Source organism: Cloeon dipterum, chromosome 4 (genome assembly GCF_949628265.1).
Source record: "Cloeon dipterum chromosome 4, ieCloDipt1.1, whole genome shotgun sequence".
Taxonomy (NCBI): domain Eukaryota; kingdom Metazoa; phylum Arthropoda; class Insecta; order Ephemeroptera; family Baetidae; genus Cloeon; species Cloeon dipterum.
This window is the reverse complement of record NC_088789.1, coordinates 31,094,695-31,112,236: the sequence shown is the minus strand read 5'-3', so window position 1 is coordinate 31,112,236 and position 17,542 is coordinate 31,094,695. Positions and strand designations below refer to the sequence as shown.

General features: G+C 39.7%; 2 protein-coding genes across 3 annotated transcripts; both read left to right on the top strand.

Moving 5' to 3' along the window:
* The first annotated feature begins 301 nt into the window (after window positions 1–301).
* Art1 (arginine methyltransferase 1) lies at window positions 302–3,738 on the top strand. Its single transcript, XM_065487246.1, has 5 exons — window positions 302–444; window positions 858–1,076; window positions 1,154–1,324; window positions 1,988–2,290; window positions 3,075–3,738. Exons 1-5 carry the CDS (start codon window positions 394–396, stop codon window positions 3,456–3,458), a joined length of 1,128 nt encoding a protein of 375 aa, XP_065343318.1. The 5' UTR covers window positions 302–393; the 3' UTR covers window positions 3,459–3,738.
* A 3,445-nt stretch (window positions 3,739–7,183) lies between these two features.
* LOC135944075 (uncharacterized) lies at window positions 7,184–12,256 on the top strand. Of its 2 annotated transcripts, XM_065490787.1 has the most exons (11): window positions 7,184–7,323; window positions 7,565–7,884; window positions 7,961–8,137; window positions 8,199–8,220; window positions 10,583–10,693; window positions 10,756–10,926; window positions 10,981–11,211; window positions 11,269–11,369; window positions 11,424–11,594; window positions 11,657–11,816; window positions 11,873–12,256. In XM_065490787.1, the coding sequence occupies exons 1-11, from the start codon at window positions 7,233–7,235 to the stop codon at window positions 12,133–12,135; spliced, it is 1,818 nt and encodes a 605-aa protein (XP_065346859.1). In that variant the 5' UTR covers window positions 7,184–7,232; the 3' UTR covers window positions 12,136–12,256. The 2 variants fall into 2 exon arrangements, with proteins under 2 accessions (XP_065346859.1, XP_065346857.1); XM_065490785.1 differs by having other exon boundaries at window positions 10,756–11,211.
* Window positions 12,257–17,542: the final 5,286 nt, after the last annotated feature.

Here is a 17,542-nt window from a genome sequence, read left to right as displayed (position 1 = left end):
TGCGAATTTCTGGTCTGTCACTCGCTCACTGGTTACATCACATGAGTTTCGCGCCAAAACCGCTTGAAAATATTGATCGTATTTCGCCCGCGTAAGACGCACTTCCGGGCATGGCGCGCTCGTTTAACTGACGAGTATACCAAAGGAGCTAAATATTATTGACTTTTACTTGAACTTGTTGATTTAATTTGGATCAAAATCTTTAAAAACGTATTATTTAAATCAGTTTTAATTTACAAACATCTTGAAAACCTTCAGAATCGATAGAAATATCAAGAAATCTTCAGTACCAGCTTAGCTCCCTTCCTTACTCTTCTGTCTAGCGGCGCCGCTTCTAGCTCGCGTTCTTTCCGCCGTTCGTCCATTTGTTTTCTCCATCAAACAGTATTCAGAATGGCTTCAGAGACCCAGTTTTTGGACGGAGAAATGCGCTCTGACGTCGAGGTGATTATGCTTACTCTTAGCGGCGGCGGATGCGCGAGGTCGCGGCGTGTGCGGCCGCACGCGTCGCCACCGCCGAGCACGCCGACTTTCGTTGTTAGGGCCGCTCGCCGAAAGACCACGCTGCCGCCGACTCCGCGTCACGCTCCACCAGCAAAACCAACGAATTTCGGGCCAAATTCGGCACGACGGGCCCTCCGACGGCGCTTTCAGGGCCGGGAGGCGCGATTTCAGTCTGGAAACGGACCGGGACGCAGATCGGACGGCTCGTGGCGTGCCCTCACACTCGTCGGACACTTTTTAACACGCCAATTAGTGCCAGTTTTGATTTTTTTTCTCTTTGGGAACAGTATTGCACGTGTGTCGGCCACTGGGGATGTGTAAAGCGCTCTCTAAAATCAGCGTGCTTGGTTTAGGACACAAAACTGATGAAGATGGAGACGTCAGACTGCGTGAGCGGCAAGGAGGAGGTCGCCACCGAGAACGGCGACGGCGTCAAAGTGGAGGAAATGACCTCGAGGGACTACTACTTCGACTCGTACGCGCATTTCGGCATCCACGAGGAGATGCTGAAGGACGAGGTCCGCACACTCACCTACAGGAACTCCATCTACCACAACAAACACTTATTCAAGGTACAAAAGCAAAAAGGAAAAAAGGCTGGAATTAATTATCAATCCGAATTAATTAATTCGAACCTCCGATTGTCCAGGGAAAGGTGGTTTTGGACATTGGCTGTGGCACCGGCATCCTGTCCATGTTCGCCGCCAAGGCCGGCGCCCGAAAGGTCATCGGCATCGAGTGCTCCAACATTGTCGAGTACGCCAGGAAAATCGTGGCTGCCAACAGACTCGAGCACATCGTCGAAATCGTCAAGGGAAAGGTGAGTTTTGAGTTCAATACGGCTGCAATCAGTGACAAACGCCGTAAACACCTACGTAATATAGCCAATTAGCGATTTTTCTTTAAAATGTAACGAATAAAACCCTCTTTATCGCGAAATAGTCAATTTTTATATAATTTTTATGAGTCACGCTTAAATTAGGATATATACGTTTGTTCCGCATGCGTCAAATTGTCTTATATTTGCAGGTTTACGTCCAGGAAATGTAAAAATACTATTTTAAGCTTTAAAATTGCTAAAAACGAATTAAAGTAAGGCTTAAATTAGGACGTATACGTATACATTGAACCAACGCTGTTTACATATACATGCTAGTAGCCATTTTGAGCTTTTTTGTTCCTTATCTGAAGGTTTAATGATTTTGATCTTAAATCCTTCCCAAATTTGTTAATTTTTAATATGATTTCCGGGTCCGGTTCAAATTTGGATGTATACATTTGTTCCGTTTACGTTTGCACCTGCGTTTACATGTCCGGCAAGTGTTAAATTATTCTAAAAAGCTTTTAAATCCTTCGATTACGCCATTTAGTTCAGCTTCAATTAGGACGTATACGTATACTAACATCTAAATAACAAATTTCATCGCTTGAAACCCTCGAATTCAAACAAATCTGAAATCATTTCCCCTGCGGTGCTTCTCAGGTTGAGGAAGTGTCCCTTCCCGACGGCTTGACACACGTGGACATCATCATTTCCGAATGGATGGGCTATTGCCTCTTCTACGAGTCAATGCTGGACACGGTGCTGTTCGCGAGGGACAAGTGGCTGGCGCCGGACGGCCTTATGTTCCCTGACAAGGCGACGCTGTTCGTGTGCGCCATCGAGGACAGGCAGTACAAGGACGAAAAGATCAACTGGTGGGACGACGTTTACGGCTTTGACATGAGCTCCATCCGCAAGACGGCCATCAGTGAGCCTCTCGTCGACATAGTTGATCCCAAACAGGTAATGGAAATAGTTTGAATTCTGGTGGGACAAAGGTCGAGGTCAACGTTTGACCTTGTTCAGGGTCAGTGCTGAAATGATATCTGGGAAATTTGTTATCAGTGCGCTCTCATAATTCTGCTGAATTGTTCCTTGAAAATCGGATAATCTACCCTGAACCTGATTCTGATTACCCTGAAACCCTAACAGATGAATTTTAATGTTCACGAGTTGCATTTTTATGCATTGAAATAGTGAAGAGAGAAATATAATAGCTTAAATAGGATTTTTAGGCATGGCCCTGACGAGACCCTGAAGGGTTAGCTTTAATTTTAACTTTTAAGGTAATCATGTTGGGTGTCTTTCAATAGGTTTCGACGCTGTAGAGCTCAAATTTCATATATTTGGTAGTAAATCGCTAATTCCGAAGGTGAAATGAATTTAACCTTTTACAGGGTTAATGGTATAGATTCGGGGCTGAATTTGCCCCTTTAAAATGTTGCCAAATTAACCAATTTAACGTCCTCAGACCTCATGGAGGTTAATGAAACTAAAATAATGCTTATAATCTCCGACCCTGACAAGACCCTGAAGGTTAGATTTAATTTGATGTGGTAGCACCATCATGTTGGGTGTCTTTTTATATGTTTTCGACCACGTTTCACTCAAATTTGATGTCAGATTTTCAAAATTATGAAACTGGTGGGTTTTAGGCCAATTTTTTGCTCTGCCAAACGATATTTTCATGATACTCTCGCCCGAAATGATTTCAAATGAAATTATTCTATAATTTTGTGTTGCTCAGGTGGTGACGAACGCGTCGCTGCTGAAGGAGGTGGACCTGTACACTGTAAAAAAGGAGGAGCTGACGTTCTCGTCGCCGTTCCACCTGCAGGTGCGGCGGAACGACTACGTGCAGGCGCTGGTGACGTTTTTCAACATCGAGTTCACCAAGTGCCACATGCGGATCGGGTTCAGCACGGCGCCCGAGGCGGCCTACACGCACTGGAAGCAGACCGTGTTCTACCTCGAGGACTACGTGACCGTGAAGAAGGGCGAGGTGATCAACGGCGTCTTCGCCATGAAGCCGAACGCGCGCAACAACCGCGACCTCGACTTCGAGGTGCAGATCGACTTCAACGGAGAGCTGTGCGAGCTGCACGAGTCCAACAAGTACCGCATGCGCTGAGAATCTCGCCGTCGCCGTCGCCACCTCCTTTCCTTTCAAATTTGAAAAATATAAAAACAAACGACAAACTCGGCCGGCTGCTACTCTCCGTTTCCAATACAGCAACAACGTGTCATCCTTCTGCAACTGCGCGCGAGAACCGAGAAGGAACTCGAGCAAAAGATTACCCCCGAATCTGATTCCGGGACAGCGTTTTACCAACCGCAGTGATCTGTACGTTTAATTTTTTGTATTCTCTAGCATGTGATTTTGACGTATAAATTATGCATTTAGATCACAATCGCAGCGTTTTACTCCTCCTCCGACCCAATTTCTTTCCTTTTATGAAATGTTTTTTACGGAAAATCTGGAAGGGCTTTTCAAAAATTGAATTTTTAATTAAACGGAGAAGATTTTTTTATGAAAAGGAAACGATATTATTTAAATTAAAGAGGAATGATAGTGAATTTCCCCGCGAACCCCTCTAATAAAAAATACGTAGGAAGCACAGTAAATTTTCGAGAAGATTGGCCTCAAAGTTTGCATTGTTTTAAATGGATCTGTCCTTGAAAAGCAATAAAAATTTACTTTGAATTATACGCAGTCTCTGATAGCCATACGGGTTCGAGCTTACCTCTGAAAATTATAGAAATTATTAAAATATAAGAGATATTCTCTTCTGAGACGATTCTGGAATAAATTTACTTCATTTTGGGTATTTTTATTTAAAAAAATAGTAATAAATAAATAAACAAAGGTTCCCTTACGGACAGCTGAAATTTTCAGACGAATTTTTTGCGAAAATAACAAATATGAGAAAACGTTGCTCAGCGGGGAAAAACCGGAAATTTAATCAGCTCTTTTTAAATTAAGCAGTTTTTGACGCTTCTATCCACTGGTGAATTTGAATCAGGCCAAACACAATTACCTTTCGAAAATCCGCAATTATTGAATAAATAAATATTAATTTTCAAGACTTTTATCTTTTATCTTCTCATTATTAAATTTTCATAATTTCAGGCGATTTCCCACGCAACGCTGTTTGTTTGAAATGTAAAAAAAATCATAGTTGGAAAAAAGCAATTAACACCGCAACAAGTAAGCGAGCTAATGGTAAAATGCCAAGAAAAATTTCCGTTTCTTTTGCTAAATGTTCGCGCGTCTGAATTCTGGCTTCTTTTTAGTTTCTTTTCCTATTTTTATTCTGATTTTTAGGGGACATGCAGTGTCGCCCACTTCACACCAAATATAAGGTTGACCAGTTCAGGCGTATGAACTGAAGCCGCTTTTTGACGGAAATGCCGCCCGCACACAATCTAAAAAAAAATCAAACAGCGCGAGTAAACCGGGCGCTGTGTTATTCAATCACGTGATTTTCTCGTCGGAATTTTCGGATTTCGGGGCGGTGTCCGTTGTTGCGACGCCGGCCGTCGGTTCATTTACTTTTTCGCCGCCGCCACTGAGACCGAAATAAAGTTTTTCGGACAAAAGGAATGCTCGACTTTCTCCTCTTTCGCACTGCCCGTCATTCGATTCGTTGCTGCGGTTCAATTTATTTATTCTTGGCCTGTTCTTCTGTTTGCAAAAATTTATATATTTAAACTCTGGATTCCATTTAATTTGACCGTTGGCATTTTTAAGCTAAATATATTATGCAACGTCCACACTGAAAATCGAAAACATCTACAATAAGCAACGCGTAACTGCTAGAACCTGGGTTTTTGCCTTTTAAGAGCCAATTTGCAACCTTTTGGATTTTGGACGCCAGAGCAGCGCCCGATGCACGCGCTTTCTCAAGCGGAAAAATGATTCCTGGTTATTATTATTTAATTATTTGTCCGCATTTCTGCGATAATGGTTAATTTAAAAATGCAAAATTCGTTTTAAAAAAGAGCTGCTGTGCTGGCGAAGGGAATCGCGTGCACTCGAGACGAAAACAAGGTCACGAGAAGGCCTCAGAGATGCGACGAGTCTGGCTTGACTTTGAACTTGCCCTTTCGCCATCCGCACGCAACAGCGACAGATTATAGAAACCGAACCAACTCAGCAACAAAATATCAAAGTCACAGCGAAAAAAGTATAAAAATTTATTTTGAAAAAGGGATTTTCACGAGGTGTGTGTGGTCTTTAAGCTACGTAATTTATTATTTATTATGGATCCCAATTTTTTAATTTATAATCAAACGTCCTTGAGCTCGGAAGAACAGCCGTCCAGCGATGTCATAAATTGCAATTCGCATTAGCACCTTTTATTGGCCCTCCGGTTTGCCGCGCCCAAGACAGGACCTAGTGTCCTTATTCCGTTGGCCCTGTGGACGCCTGGCCCTCGAGGTCAGGTCGCGTCACGTGGTAAAGGTCGGTGGAAGGCGAGATCCATAAATTTCGGCCGAGCACCATAATGTGAGATGTCGAAATTGCTGGAGAAGCATCAAAACCGGCCTGGCAGAGCATCTCAGGTCGAATACCCTGAAAAAGATGAGGGTCGGGGTTGACGATTGGACGAGAGGTGAATTCGGCACCAAATCCGGTCCATCGACGCACGCCTCTCGGTGCGAAATAAATTGTCGCGCAGTGAAAATCACCCTCCGGTCTAAAATTGAATTAAGAAAAAAATCAGAAGCAAATGTTCAAAATGGCGCGGATTTTCGGGCACAGGTGCGTGGTGGCGGGGGTGGGCGGAGGTGGCAAAGGTTTTTAACATACGCAGTGTCTTAGGGCGGGCTCACGAAACATTGGTTTTTCCCTCTACGGCCCATAGGAACCGTGTTATTCATTTTTCAAGTTGAAAAAACGACATTTGGACATTACTAAATTGTGGTTTCCGGGGTTCAGCGGGGGCCCTGTGGGCCGGAGGTGGATGATTCTTGCGGCAGTCGATGCCCCTCGGTGAGGCTCGTCCGCCTGTATGTGGTTTTTCAAAATCGGACCTTTTTTCAAATTACTACGAATTGTTTTCTGCAAAAATTTCTAAAAAATAAAAAAATTAACCGAATTTCGTTTTTTCCCAGACACGCCTTTTAGCTATCTGAGCTAGGCTTCAGATGAATCAACTGCATTTACCGAAATTCGACTGAATGGAATAAATTAAAAGGAATAATCAGGTCTATTTGAAAGAAACTGAATTCACAATTAATTCTCTGTCCGCATATCTGTGAAAAAGATAGATATAAAAATTCGAAAAATCGCTCTAAAAAGAGCTCCCATTTGCTGCCAATGAGAATCACGTGCACTCGAGCTGAAATCAAGGCCTCAGATTCGAGTGTGGCTTCACTTTGAACTTGGCCCTGAATCTCGACCTCAACGCAACAGCGACAGATAATCGAAACCAAACCTAAATAACCACAAAATATCAAAGATCTCAGAGAAAAAATGAAAAATTTTGTTTGAAAAATGGCGGATATTTCTCGAGGCGTGTATGGTCTGCTACAGCGATAAATTATTCAATTATAGTCAAATTTTTTATTTATAATCAAAAAGCCTTTTCACCAAGAAACAAATATTTAGTAAAAAATATGATTATTGTGCCCCAAAATCTAAATTAACTACAAAATATATTAATTAAGTGAGCAAAAAAGAAAAATTATTTATTCAAAAATATTAGCGAGTTTGTTTCGCAATTTGTGGCGATAACGGAATGACGCAATTTATATAGAGGTCAGCCGCCAACTGGGGGCAAAAGGCCAAACGTATCGTTCTTAGTGATGCCAAAACTCGATAATTTAATCCAACTCTGAGTGTTGTGCGCGACGGTCGGAGCAAAATCCCTGGTCCATCGCGCGCGGAGAAGAAATCACGATGAGGCTCGGACTTTTCGTCCTCCTCGGCCTCGCGGTTTGCGCCGCGCAAACGCCTGAAAAAGAGACCGACGCCTACTATCCAGCTCCGTGTAAGCAATTCTCAATTTTACTATTTTGCACTCTTTAAAACTTGGTTAATTGAAAATTTTAAATCGAATTTTGTCCAAATTAATTTGATGGGTCTAAATAGATCTTAAAAAACTAACCGATTCGGCGTATATTAAAAAAAAATGGAAAAAGAAACCAATCAATTAAAATAAGCAGCCACTCGATTGAAATAGACCTAAACGTAGTATTTTGCAATCACGAAGTTCTATTTTCGCCTCACAGATTTCGACGAAGGAGAAAACTTGAGTAGCCAGAACTGTGGAAATAACGAAACAGATCTATATGATAACAAATGGTTCGTTTATGTTCGAAACATACGTAATCAAGAATGGTGCGGTTTTATAGCTATTTCTCAAAGGACTATTCTAACTGAAGGTAACATGAATATCTCGCTTAGAATATCAAAATCAGAGTTTCTTTATTGTCTAGATGATTATTGCTATATATATTTCAACAAAAATGATACAACTGATCTACGGGTCTTTCCGGATAAATGTTTTCATCGCGAAACAGATGAGGAATGCACCAGATTGTCCGTCAAAGTAATTATTTTACCATTTTCGGCAAAACCGTACAATTCACCTTTTGTTTATGCGCTGACTTTTTCAATTATTTAAGGTACTGGATGTATTTAAAATGGCCATAAGTCCGACTTCTACTGATAAATTGACGATTTTGATAACCGAGAAAATGCCGAGCGTGGTAGCTCCCTTTTGTTTGTTTAACCGTGACAACGCGATGGACTCGCAACTTCAAAGAGAATCAACCTACTTCCAATGGACACCATGGAACGACGTTCGTATTTTCAAACTAATTTCTGCTGTTACTTGGACTTATTTTGAATCTATTTTTATAGACGCTTTTTCGATCTATCTCAGGTAAGTTTGTTAAATTTAATATTATAAACCTATTTGTGACAGTAATTTAATTGAAAATTATCGGCGCTAGAATGAAACAGGTATATTTATGCACATTTAATAGCTTAAAAAAGTTAAAAATTAATGTGAATCTAAATTTACAGTTTTTCTGCTTTTCTGAACTTGTCATTCAAATATATTTTGACAGTTTCAATATCCCATATTAATTGAAATCCACTAAGAACAAAGATTTAATAATATTTAAATATTAAATTATATTAATTTTGCAACAATCCGAAAAGATAAAATGTTGCACTTTCACAACATTGATGCCTTTGTGAGTTTCATTGAAATTGACCGGTTGCGTAAAGCATTAGTGTTCGAAGTCGCTTACAGATGACGCAACCATAAACTTTCTAAAAATTTAGTTGTAATGCACTTCCGCTGCTAATTTAGACTTAATCTAGCTACTGTGCACTTAATATGCTTTCTTTTGACGTGATGAAACCCAAAATCAGTTCAGCCATCCGTCGTAGAAACGTTGGAAAACATTTTTTAATTTTCATGACTCTACGGCGATTGGCTGAACCGATTTTGGTTTTCAGAACGTCAAAAGAGGGCATAATTAAGGAAGAATGCACGGTAGCTAGATTGAGTCTGAAATCGAATCGGAATTGCATTTTAAAACTAAATTTTTTAGATAGTTTATGGTTGCGCCATCTGTTGGCGGCTTCGAACGCTAAGGGTTCATGCAACTGGCCAAGGAACGTAAATTTATTTTTGTTGTCTCCTTTGTTTTCTATTTCAAATTCAATTTTGTGTTACTCTGAAGAATTGTAATAAAAAATAAATACAAAATAATCAGAGATTTTGTCAGAAACATAAGAAATTTTCCAGCGAGCGTGGAAATGTAACGAAATCTATATGAATGTTGGAAAAATTATATTAATTTAATTAAATTTTAAAGTGTGAACGATTATAGACTGTTAGGACAATAGTTTTTACGATTTCAGTCAGTTTGAAACTATTTTATATGTGAGAAATTTTAGTCAGATTCAAAAATGTATTTGTTAATGCCACGTTGACATGAATTTACTTCCTTTTTGCCTATTTTTACAGCAAATGTGAGGAGTTAGGGATGTGCAAAAATAGTCGATTTGGCAAAGAAATAATCGATTATTATAGTCGGAAATTTAGAGGCAGATAATCGGTTTTATAATCGGGTTCAAGTCAAATAATCTATCAAATAATCGGTTTTTTATGTGGTTTCCTGTTCCTATAAGCAAAAAATCAATATTTAATCGGAGTAATGTTTAATCCTTTTCTTTACTTTTAGCAAACAATTTTTTTAATAAAAAGAGGTTAGTTAAGAATATCAAAATTTATAAAATATTGCCAAAAACCAATTTTAATTTTTATTACAATCTTAGCTCTTGTGGAATGTTTGAAACGTGTTTAGTTTAGGAATTTTAGACAGCTACAATTAAATTCAAGTCGCGGTCATAGGTCAAATATGTACATTAAAAAAGCATTGGTTGAGTGAAAAGTTAAAAAGTAGAACTTACAGACCGATAAAGATTAAAAATATTTTTGCATTGTTGGCTTTAACAAGTTGGTCTTTATGTTTATTTTTTTTAATTAAGCAACAGTTAAATTATAAAATGAGCAATAATAAAATCAGGTCTGTCAAACAGTTAAAGTCCAAATTTATCCAAAAATTAGATTACATTTTTGCTTGATTTTGATCCTTTTGTCGTGATCTGTCCAATTACTGGTGTGTGATGATAGCTTAATAGCTGATTACCTCGCAAATTTAAACGACAACCTGGGAAATTGAAGCTTTTCACAAATTTCAGGTGAAGTTAAAATGGATTTTCTCTCTTTTGCTGTGTAGAGCGCTATTCTATAATTAGCAGCAACTTTCGGTGCCTGGTTACCTCATGCAATCCTTACAAATGGTTACACTCCAAATCAATAATTTCTCACGTAACATTCCTGTTAAAAGATAAAAACCTTCATTATTAAAAATTAAGCTATAAAAGCAATTATATTTTAATAATTTATTATTTAAAATTATCTGTTTTCTAAGATTCCTTTAAAAAATTGGCTTTGGCAACCTCTCTGCTGCTTAAAACGTTGTTGAACATTCGCGGATTGCGCGGTTTTTGGCAAAACATAATGGAAAATAACCCCTTTTTAAGGAATCAGATAATAATCGCTTTTTGTACCGGAGATAATCGAAAAATAGTCGGTTTGGACGAAATAATCGATTTTTAAAATCTGTCAAAATGCTTAAAAATTGATGATTCGTACTCATTTGATAGTCCCGACATCATAGGGGCAAAAGAAAAAATAGTCGATAATCGGTTTTGCACAACCCTAGTGAGGAGCCAAAGCAACTGTAGCAGAATTCTAAACAGAGCTGAATTGAGAGATTTGAAAAGAAGTAAAATTCCCATCCAGAATATCCTGTGTGTCGAGGAAACCGATTATGGTGGGGTTTATAGAAAATTACATCTCATTCAATTTCAATGATTGTCATTTAATGCCACACAGAAAGTGATTTTCTGATCAATTTCTACAAAGGCCGGTTTTTCTTGAGAGGTTTCAAATATTATTCGAACCACCGTTTTTACATTGATATATTGCCATACATTGACGAGATCGCAATGCACGCAAAAGGCATTTCTGCTCTACGCCCAATCCCGAAAACAAAACAACCGAGAGGTAATTTAACACAAAAATTAAGCTCACAGCAATTGAGTTTATCTTTAAAAAAAGGATTCTCCGTGCCTGGCAACCTCAGTTTCCAAAACTGCGGAAGGAAACCGACGTCAACAAGAAGGAAAAGAGAAAATGACGATTCTTCCACAGAATTACCACCGACTAGTCATATTTTCGGTGGACAAATGGCTCAGACAGGCGACCATCCTTGGCACGTTTACATTAAGAATGAGGAGACAGGAGGAGCCTGCGGCGGGACATTGATTTCGCCGACAGTAGTTTTGACTGGTATTGAAGCGAAGAAATGATTAATTTCATGACTTCGAATTAAAATGTTCATTTTAGCTGCTCATTGCATTTATGGATCAAAAGCAGAGGACTTCAGAGTATTTGTTGGGATGTACCATAAAATACACAGAACATCCTCTGGTGTTCAGAGAAGAAAGGTTTTACTTTCCACCTAAATGATTCTCATCCATAATAATTTTGAAACATTTTAGCTCAGCAGTATGATCACGCACCCGAAATATGACCCATCGGAATTCATTAGTGATATCGGACTCATGATTTTGAGCAAAAAAGTCGAGATATCCGATAACGTCCGACCGATTTGCTTGTGGAACGACGACTCTGACTCAAACTTGGCTCGCGTGGCTGGAACCAAAGCTATGGTATCGGATACGCGTGAATGCAAAAAAATAGATTCTTAATTTTGTTTTTCATTCTCCTGAAGGCGGTTGGGTTCGGGCTTGCTGACAACTACACGCTGCCAGATGAGCTGCAAGAGGCTCGACTTCCGATTAGAGGTCACAAGGAGTGCTATTTATCAAACAGGAGGTTTTTCGGGAAATATTTGCGTCCGGGAGACAACTTTTGCGCCGGCTACACTAATGGTTAGAATCTCCTAATTTAGTAATTGCTGTCTTCTCAATTTTATTAATTAATTCAGGAACGACCACTTGCAACGGGGACAGCGGAGGCAGCCTCTCCGTGGAAAAAGACGGCCGTTGGTTCATCAGGGGCATCGTCAGCTTTGGAACGTCGAAAAAAGTGGAGTTTGGAGGCAATGAAACGCTGTTGTGTGACCCAAATCAATATACGTTGTTTGCTGACATCGCGAGATCCATCGACTGGATCGTTCCAAACACGCCGGAAATTTCATTCCGAAAAATCGAAAGTCGTTGGTGGTATTCTATTTTTTTTGGAAAATGAAGATTGGCCTGATTAAGGTCATATAGTAAAGGTTGAACAGTAAAGAGTAGATAGATAGATAATCTTTCAAAGACATGTTTTTTCTATGGTCTTTGTAAATAAATGGTTATAGAAGTTTTGATTGCTCGACTTTTAATATTCAACCCACAAACACGAAATTAATTTAGCCGCCTCTGCTTGGTGCTTATCACACATTCGGGAGAAGAGAAAGAGGTCAAATCCGTGACCTTTCGTCCGTGACCTCGCCTCCCGTCTCTCTATCGTCTGCTGAGAATCCACTCTTCTGATTTTGCAACTCACTCGGTAGGCAATGAAGCTGATATAATTCAAGAAAGCAGAAAATTAGTACTGGAAGGAATTATTTAATAATTAATTATAACACATGCAGCTTATGTTTGCTATCAGTAGACTCATTTAACTTTTGTTTCTGATTTTTTTCTGCACTTACCAAGTTTTTATTATATATATATTATATTAATTGTTCCACAATTTTTTTAACAATACAATAATTCATAATAATATTCACCTAAATTCGACATTTATTTTATTACATATTCATTGACTTATTTTGAATAAATCGATTTTTGCCTCTAGCTTCAAAAATATTTGTTTAATATTTCCGCGAAGTATAATTTAAATAATATTCAGCTGCTTCACCGCTTAAAGTTTTGTTCAAACCTTTTTTTGTTATATCTAAATGTTTGGATAAAAAATGTGACTTAACAAAATAACCATAGCTCTGGCAGGACCTAGGATAAAGGCGCAGTTTCTCTCACTTTCATGCAATTGGTGGTATTACTCTGCAATAAATGCAATAAATTAGGACGAGAAATAACGTAAGTTGGGTGAGTGCGTGATCAGCAAAACAAGCACCAAAAGAGCGAATGAAAACAAGGTCAATAGGTCATCAGCGTGGCGCCGTGGCTCACTCTGGCTCGAATCCCGGTCTCTTCTTCCTCTTCACGCCGAGACTGACGGCCAAACGGCAACCAGCATCACCTCAACTCTCAACTTGCCAATTTAAATATCCATTTTTGCCGACGCGAATTCTGAACAGCGGCTCAGTGTCGAAAGAAGATAATTCCCACTATGATTTTTAATAAAATAATTTTATTATTCCATTTAAATTTGATTATAACTATTTATTTGCTGAAATATTTTATCTTAAAAATAACTCTCTGAAATTCACATTCATTTGAGCTGCCCGAGTCAGGCGTTTCTTTGAAACAAAAGAATAACTCACGATTGTTTGGTGCTTGAATACTGATATTAAGAAATAGAGCATTTTAAAACATTCGCCGATGTTTTTATTTATTAAAATTAAACATATTTTTTCCAGTCCGAAATTGTGACTGTTTCTTTACATAATTTTTTAATTTGACTTTAAGACACAAAACTAGCATATTTTTCCTAAATAGTAAAAAATCAAGATATATAGTTGAGCTATTTTAGATTGATATTGTTTTACCACACTTTTTTACTGATAATGCTGAGTTTTCTTAATTAATATTAAGCCGCACTCTGCTCCAGCGTCACGGTGGCATGATTTTTATTCGAAAGAGTGCCTCTTGTCACTTGGGTTATCTATGGCATCTAGTGTATCGTTTGGAATCGACGCTCAGAGGAAAGCGAAAAAGAGCAGAGCAGCCTTTTGTCATCCGCCAGCTTTAAAATTACGCGGCGGCAAGCGGACTTGTTTCTCCCGCAGCGATGAGAGCCGTGATCAGCCACACGTGCACCAAAAAAGCAATTGCGCGAATGAAAACAAGGTCAAAAGTCATGAGTGTGGCGCCGTGGCGGCCACCAGCTCGAATCTCTTCTTCCTCTTCGCGATGGAAGAGCAAAGTGCAACCTATTTATTTTTGCCAAATTCAAATCGTCTAAAAAATCGATAATTAGTAGGGCTGTGAATTTTAGACGATTGACTATTTTTTTCTAAGCTTCAGATCATTGCGGCAATGTCAAATGAGCACGAATCATGCAATTTTAAGCTATATAGTTAAACCATACACTTAAAATCGTCTAAAACCGACTAAATAGTTAAGTTTGGCGTGCACAATTTTCCAAAAACATAATTTTCTTTTGCCGTGAAAAATATTCAGAACAAAATTTGAACTGTGATGGGACAAAACCCAGTAAAACGACACCAGACATGAACATTTTGGGCATTTTTTCGCTATCTGACCCTTAGGGTCATGTCAGGGTAAGAACCTGAGGGTCGGAATCAACCTTTAGTGGTTCCATTTCGATCCCCACAGTGCGTTGAAGTAAACAGGACACGGAAAAATCGATTTTTGTTTTTTAAATGTCGGTCGTATTTTCTAATTTCAGGTCATGCTCGGGAAGAACGGATTCGAGCCGCGGTTTCAAAACTTTAAACTTTGATTTCCGCGAAATTTTGTAAATTAGTCACGACCACTGCGCTGAGACTTGCGGATTCCAAATTCAAAGCGGGTCAATATTTTTTATTGTTCCGCCAGAGTGAATGGATAATATTCGTTATTTTTTGCTCGACGCTCGCAGGCAGACACGCGATGCTGCTTTTAAAAGGCGCAATTTCTGCCGACAGTGACCTCTATTGGTGATTTTTAAAAGCATTGAACTCTTGAGACGAGCGAGAAGAGAGCTGCCGAATGTGCTGCCCGCCCGCTGTTTGTCAGAGATAATTTTCGCAACATTATTTCCACAGATGCGGCCGGTTTTTGCGTTCGAAGTGCAAGTTTGCAACCCGCTGGACGCCGGAGCAGCGCCGGATGCCCTCTTTCGTCGTTTTATTTTGTTCTTCGCAGCTTATTCGGCAGAAAAAATAAGAAAAATTAAGACCCCTTCGCAGGAATTGGGCTCCTCCTCCTTGTCTTGGGTTCCGGGCGGGAAACCAATGCAATTTTTTTCATTTCCTCGAAAGAGCAATTTTAATCTATAGACCAATATGTGATTTAATTTTGGAAGTAGTTGAAATTTAAGCTTGATGCGTGGTCGACGACCGCCGCCGCCGCAAGAGGCGAACGTCATGCCCGTCAACATGCGACTTGAATTTCTTCGAAAGGTGCGAGGAAGGTGCCATCGACTTCAAAAACCGTGCGTGCATCGCCCTGAGGCGACGCGAAAAACCGCCACCAGCGCGCTTTCTTTTGCCGGTGCCACGAGAGCTCAACGACTGCACCCTCTAGCGGAATTTCCCTCCCTCTGCGAAAAGCTATTGTGAATTGTGACAATTAAGGGTTTATATACAGCGGCAGTGCGATCTTTTATCTTGCGAGGCGTCGGATTAACTTTATTTCTCTCTTGCGTTTAAATATTGCTCATAGCGAGAGTCAAGAAATAGAGTAAAATCCTCTTTCAATAGCCAAAAATAGTGCTCGCTGCTCACGGCCGGTTGGAGGCGTGGCCAGCTGGGAGAAAGAGCAATTTTTAACCGGCGCGCGAGACGCGTGCACGGCGGAAAGAATAAAGAACGAGAGTTCCAGGCGCTGACGCAATTGGAGAAGAGCAGAAATCAAATCGGAATCTTGTGAGGACGAGGGCCGTTGCTTTCGTTGCTTTGGGTTTCTCTCGCTGTATTGTCTTGAAGACAAACTTAGCTCTCGATTTCAATGCTGGCAAGAAGAATGGCGTTTGCGACACCACCGCGCTGCCCGCTCTAAATTATGAATCCGCGCCCTTTTGGAGAAATTTGGCACAAAACAAGCGGAAGAGAAAGGCCAAAAAGGCTGCGGCAGAGTTGCTACCTATTTTGCAGCTATTTTTTGCTCTGGCCGGCACTTTGCTTTGCGTTCGACTGCAACTCGGACACAGGAAACGGCTCTTGCTCATCGCAGTCTTTCTCTAAACTGTTCTCCCTCAATTTTCTCAAGCTTTCTAAAAAAATTCCTTACTTTTGAGGCTCTTCTTACTAGGCTGATAAAGTTTTGAATATTTTTTACGGTCTGAAAATTGTGGAAGGCGCAAAATAAAATCTCTTGGTCGAGGAGAAGAGAACTTCTGGCTCATCTAAATGCAATTTGTTTCTATTATTTTTTATTTGGAAGGTCAAGCTGCTGTGTATTTTCACTGGCTCTTGTGTCGAACGGATGCAAACGAAAGTTTGTTTAAAATTAACCGAAAATGAGTTAGCTGGGAGTTGACAAAATAAACAGAAAAATTAAATATTTATAATGGAAAAATTGGTAGCAGCGGCAGTTCTTTATTGCCGATTCCTAATCAATATTAATCGCATTTTAAATTAGGAACAATGTTACTACCGCGGCAAAAATGTGCAATTTAAATGCAGCAGCGTCGCGATTCTTCTCACTGCAAATCAGCGAGACAAACACGCGGGCGAAGAGAATGAATGGCCTCTTTCTTTCGCTTAATTCGGCGCAAAAAACAACCACGTTGAGCGCTGCCGAGGCCAAAGTTGACAGCCCCCTTCCCTATGATTTGCGATCCACAAAACACAGCAAAACGCAAGCTCTGCCATTTGATGGACAGCGAAATTTTAGGGGATGAAAAAATTAATTTTAAATATATCAAAATGAAAATCGTGAAGTTTTCCTCTCGATTTCTTCTTTTTCCCTTTTCCTAATCTCTGTTGTGCAAACAGAAAATTGTGCATTTAATTTGCCTTCCAATTTTTTTTTCAATCCTATTTGCGGGCGAAAAGAGTAAAATAAAAATGAAAGCAGAGGATTAAAAATAGTTTTTTGCAGCGGAGAAAAGTTTGTTAAATATTTCACGGTGTTAAAAATGCATCCATCGGCGGCGAATCACTTTGCTCGCAGTCAGCATCAATCAGTGTAAAATACGAAGAGAAAAAAATCGTTGATTTGCAAAATGAAACGGTAAATGAGCCGCCGAACTGATAAAAGCGTGGGGCAAATTCACTCGGCAGGCAAGTATTCCGATTTTCGTTTGATGAAACGAGAAATTGATGGCCCCAAAGAGAGAAGAGAGCCAGCGCGCGGCGAAATAAAATATCCTGCAAAAAAGTGTGTGTTGCGCGCACGTTCGATTCCTGCAAGTGAAAAATAGTGACAATTGTTTTATATATGGCACTCAAAATTTAAAAACAAAAACAGAAGAAAACTAAAAAATCCCATCTTAGGATAAATTCGTGAACAGGATTGAAAAAATCCGAGATAATTTTAAAAGATTGACAAAAAATACGCATTATTATTTGTCAAAATACTCGAAAACGAAAGCAAACTCTACTCACAATCAGAAAAATTCCCCCAAACTCACAAGAGCCAAAAATCCATTTTGTTGTTTAATCCAAAAGTTTTAAAATAAAATGCACAGCTCTGTTGACATTTTTATTATTTGTTTAATTTCTGTGCGGAGGCAGAAGCCGAGAGTCTGTAGAGAGGCTGGGAGGCGGAAGTGGAAGTCGCAGCCGCGATGGTTTGAAAGGAGGAGCAGGGGACGCCGC

Excerpts from the sequence above, each read along its gene's own strand:
- Art1 (XM_065487246.1), top strand. The coding sequence starts at position 394 with ATGGCTTCAGAGACCCAGTTTTTGGACGGAGAAATGCGCTCTGACGTC. Across the intron at positions 1,077-1,153 it reads ACAACAAACACTTATTCAAG|GGAAAGGTGGTTTTGGACAT; the intron begins GTACAAAAGCAA and ends CCGATTGTCCAG. Across the intron at positions 1,325-1,987 it reads TCGAAATCGTCAAGGGAAAG|GTTGAGGAAGTGTCCCTTCC; the intron begins GTGAGTTTTGAG and ends GGTGCTTCTCAG.
- LOC135944075 (XM_065490785.1), top strand. The coding sequence starts at position 7,233 with ATGAGGCTCGGACTTTTCGTCCTCCTCGGCCTCGCGGTTTGCGCCGCG. Across the intron at positions 7,324-7,564 it reads CGCCTACTATCCAGCTCCGT|ATTTCGACGAAGGAGAAAAC; the intron begins GTAAGCAATTCT and ends TTCGCCTCACAG. Across the intron at positions 11,595-11,656 it reads TGGCTGGAACCAAAGCTATG|GCGGTTGGGTTCGGGCTTGC; the intron begins GTATCGGATACG and ends ATTCTCCTGAAG.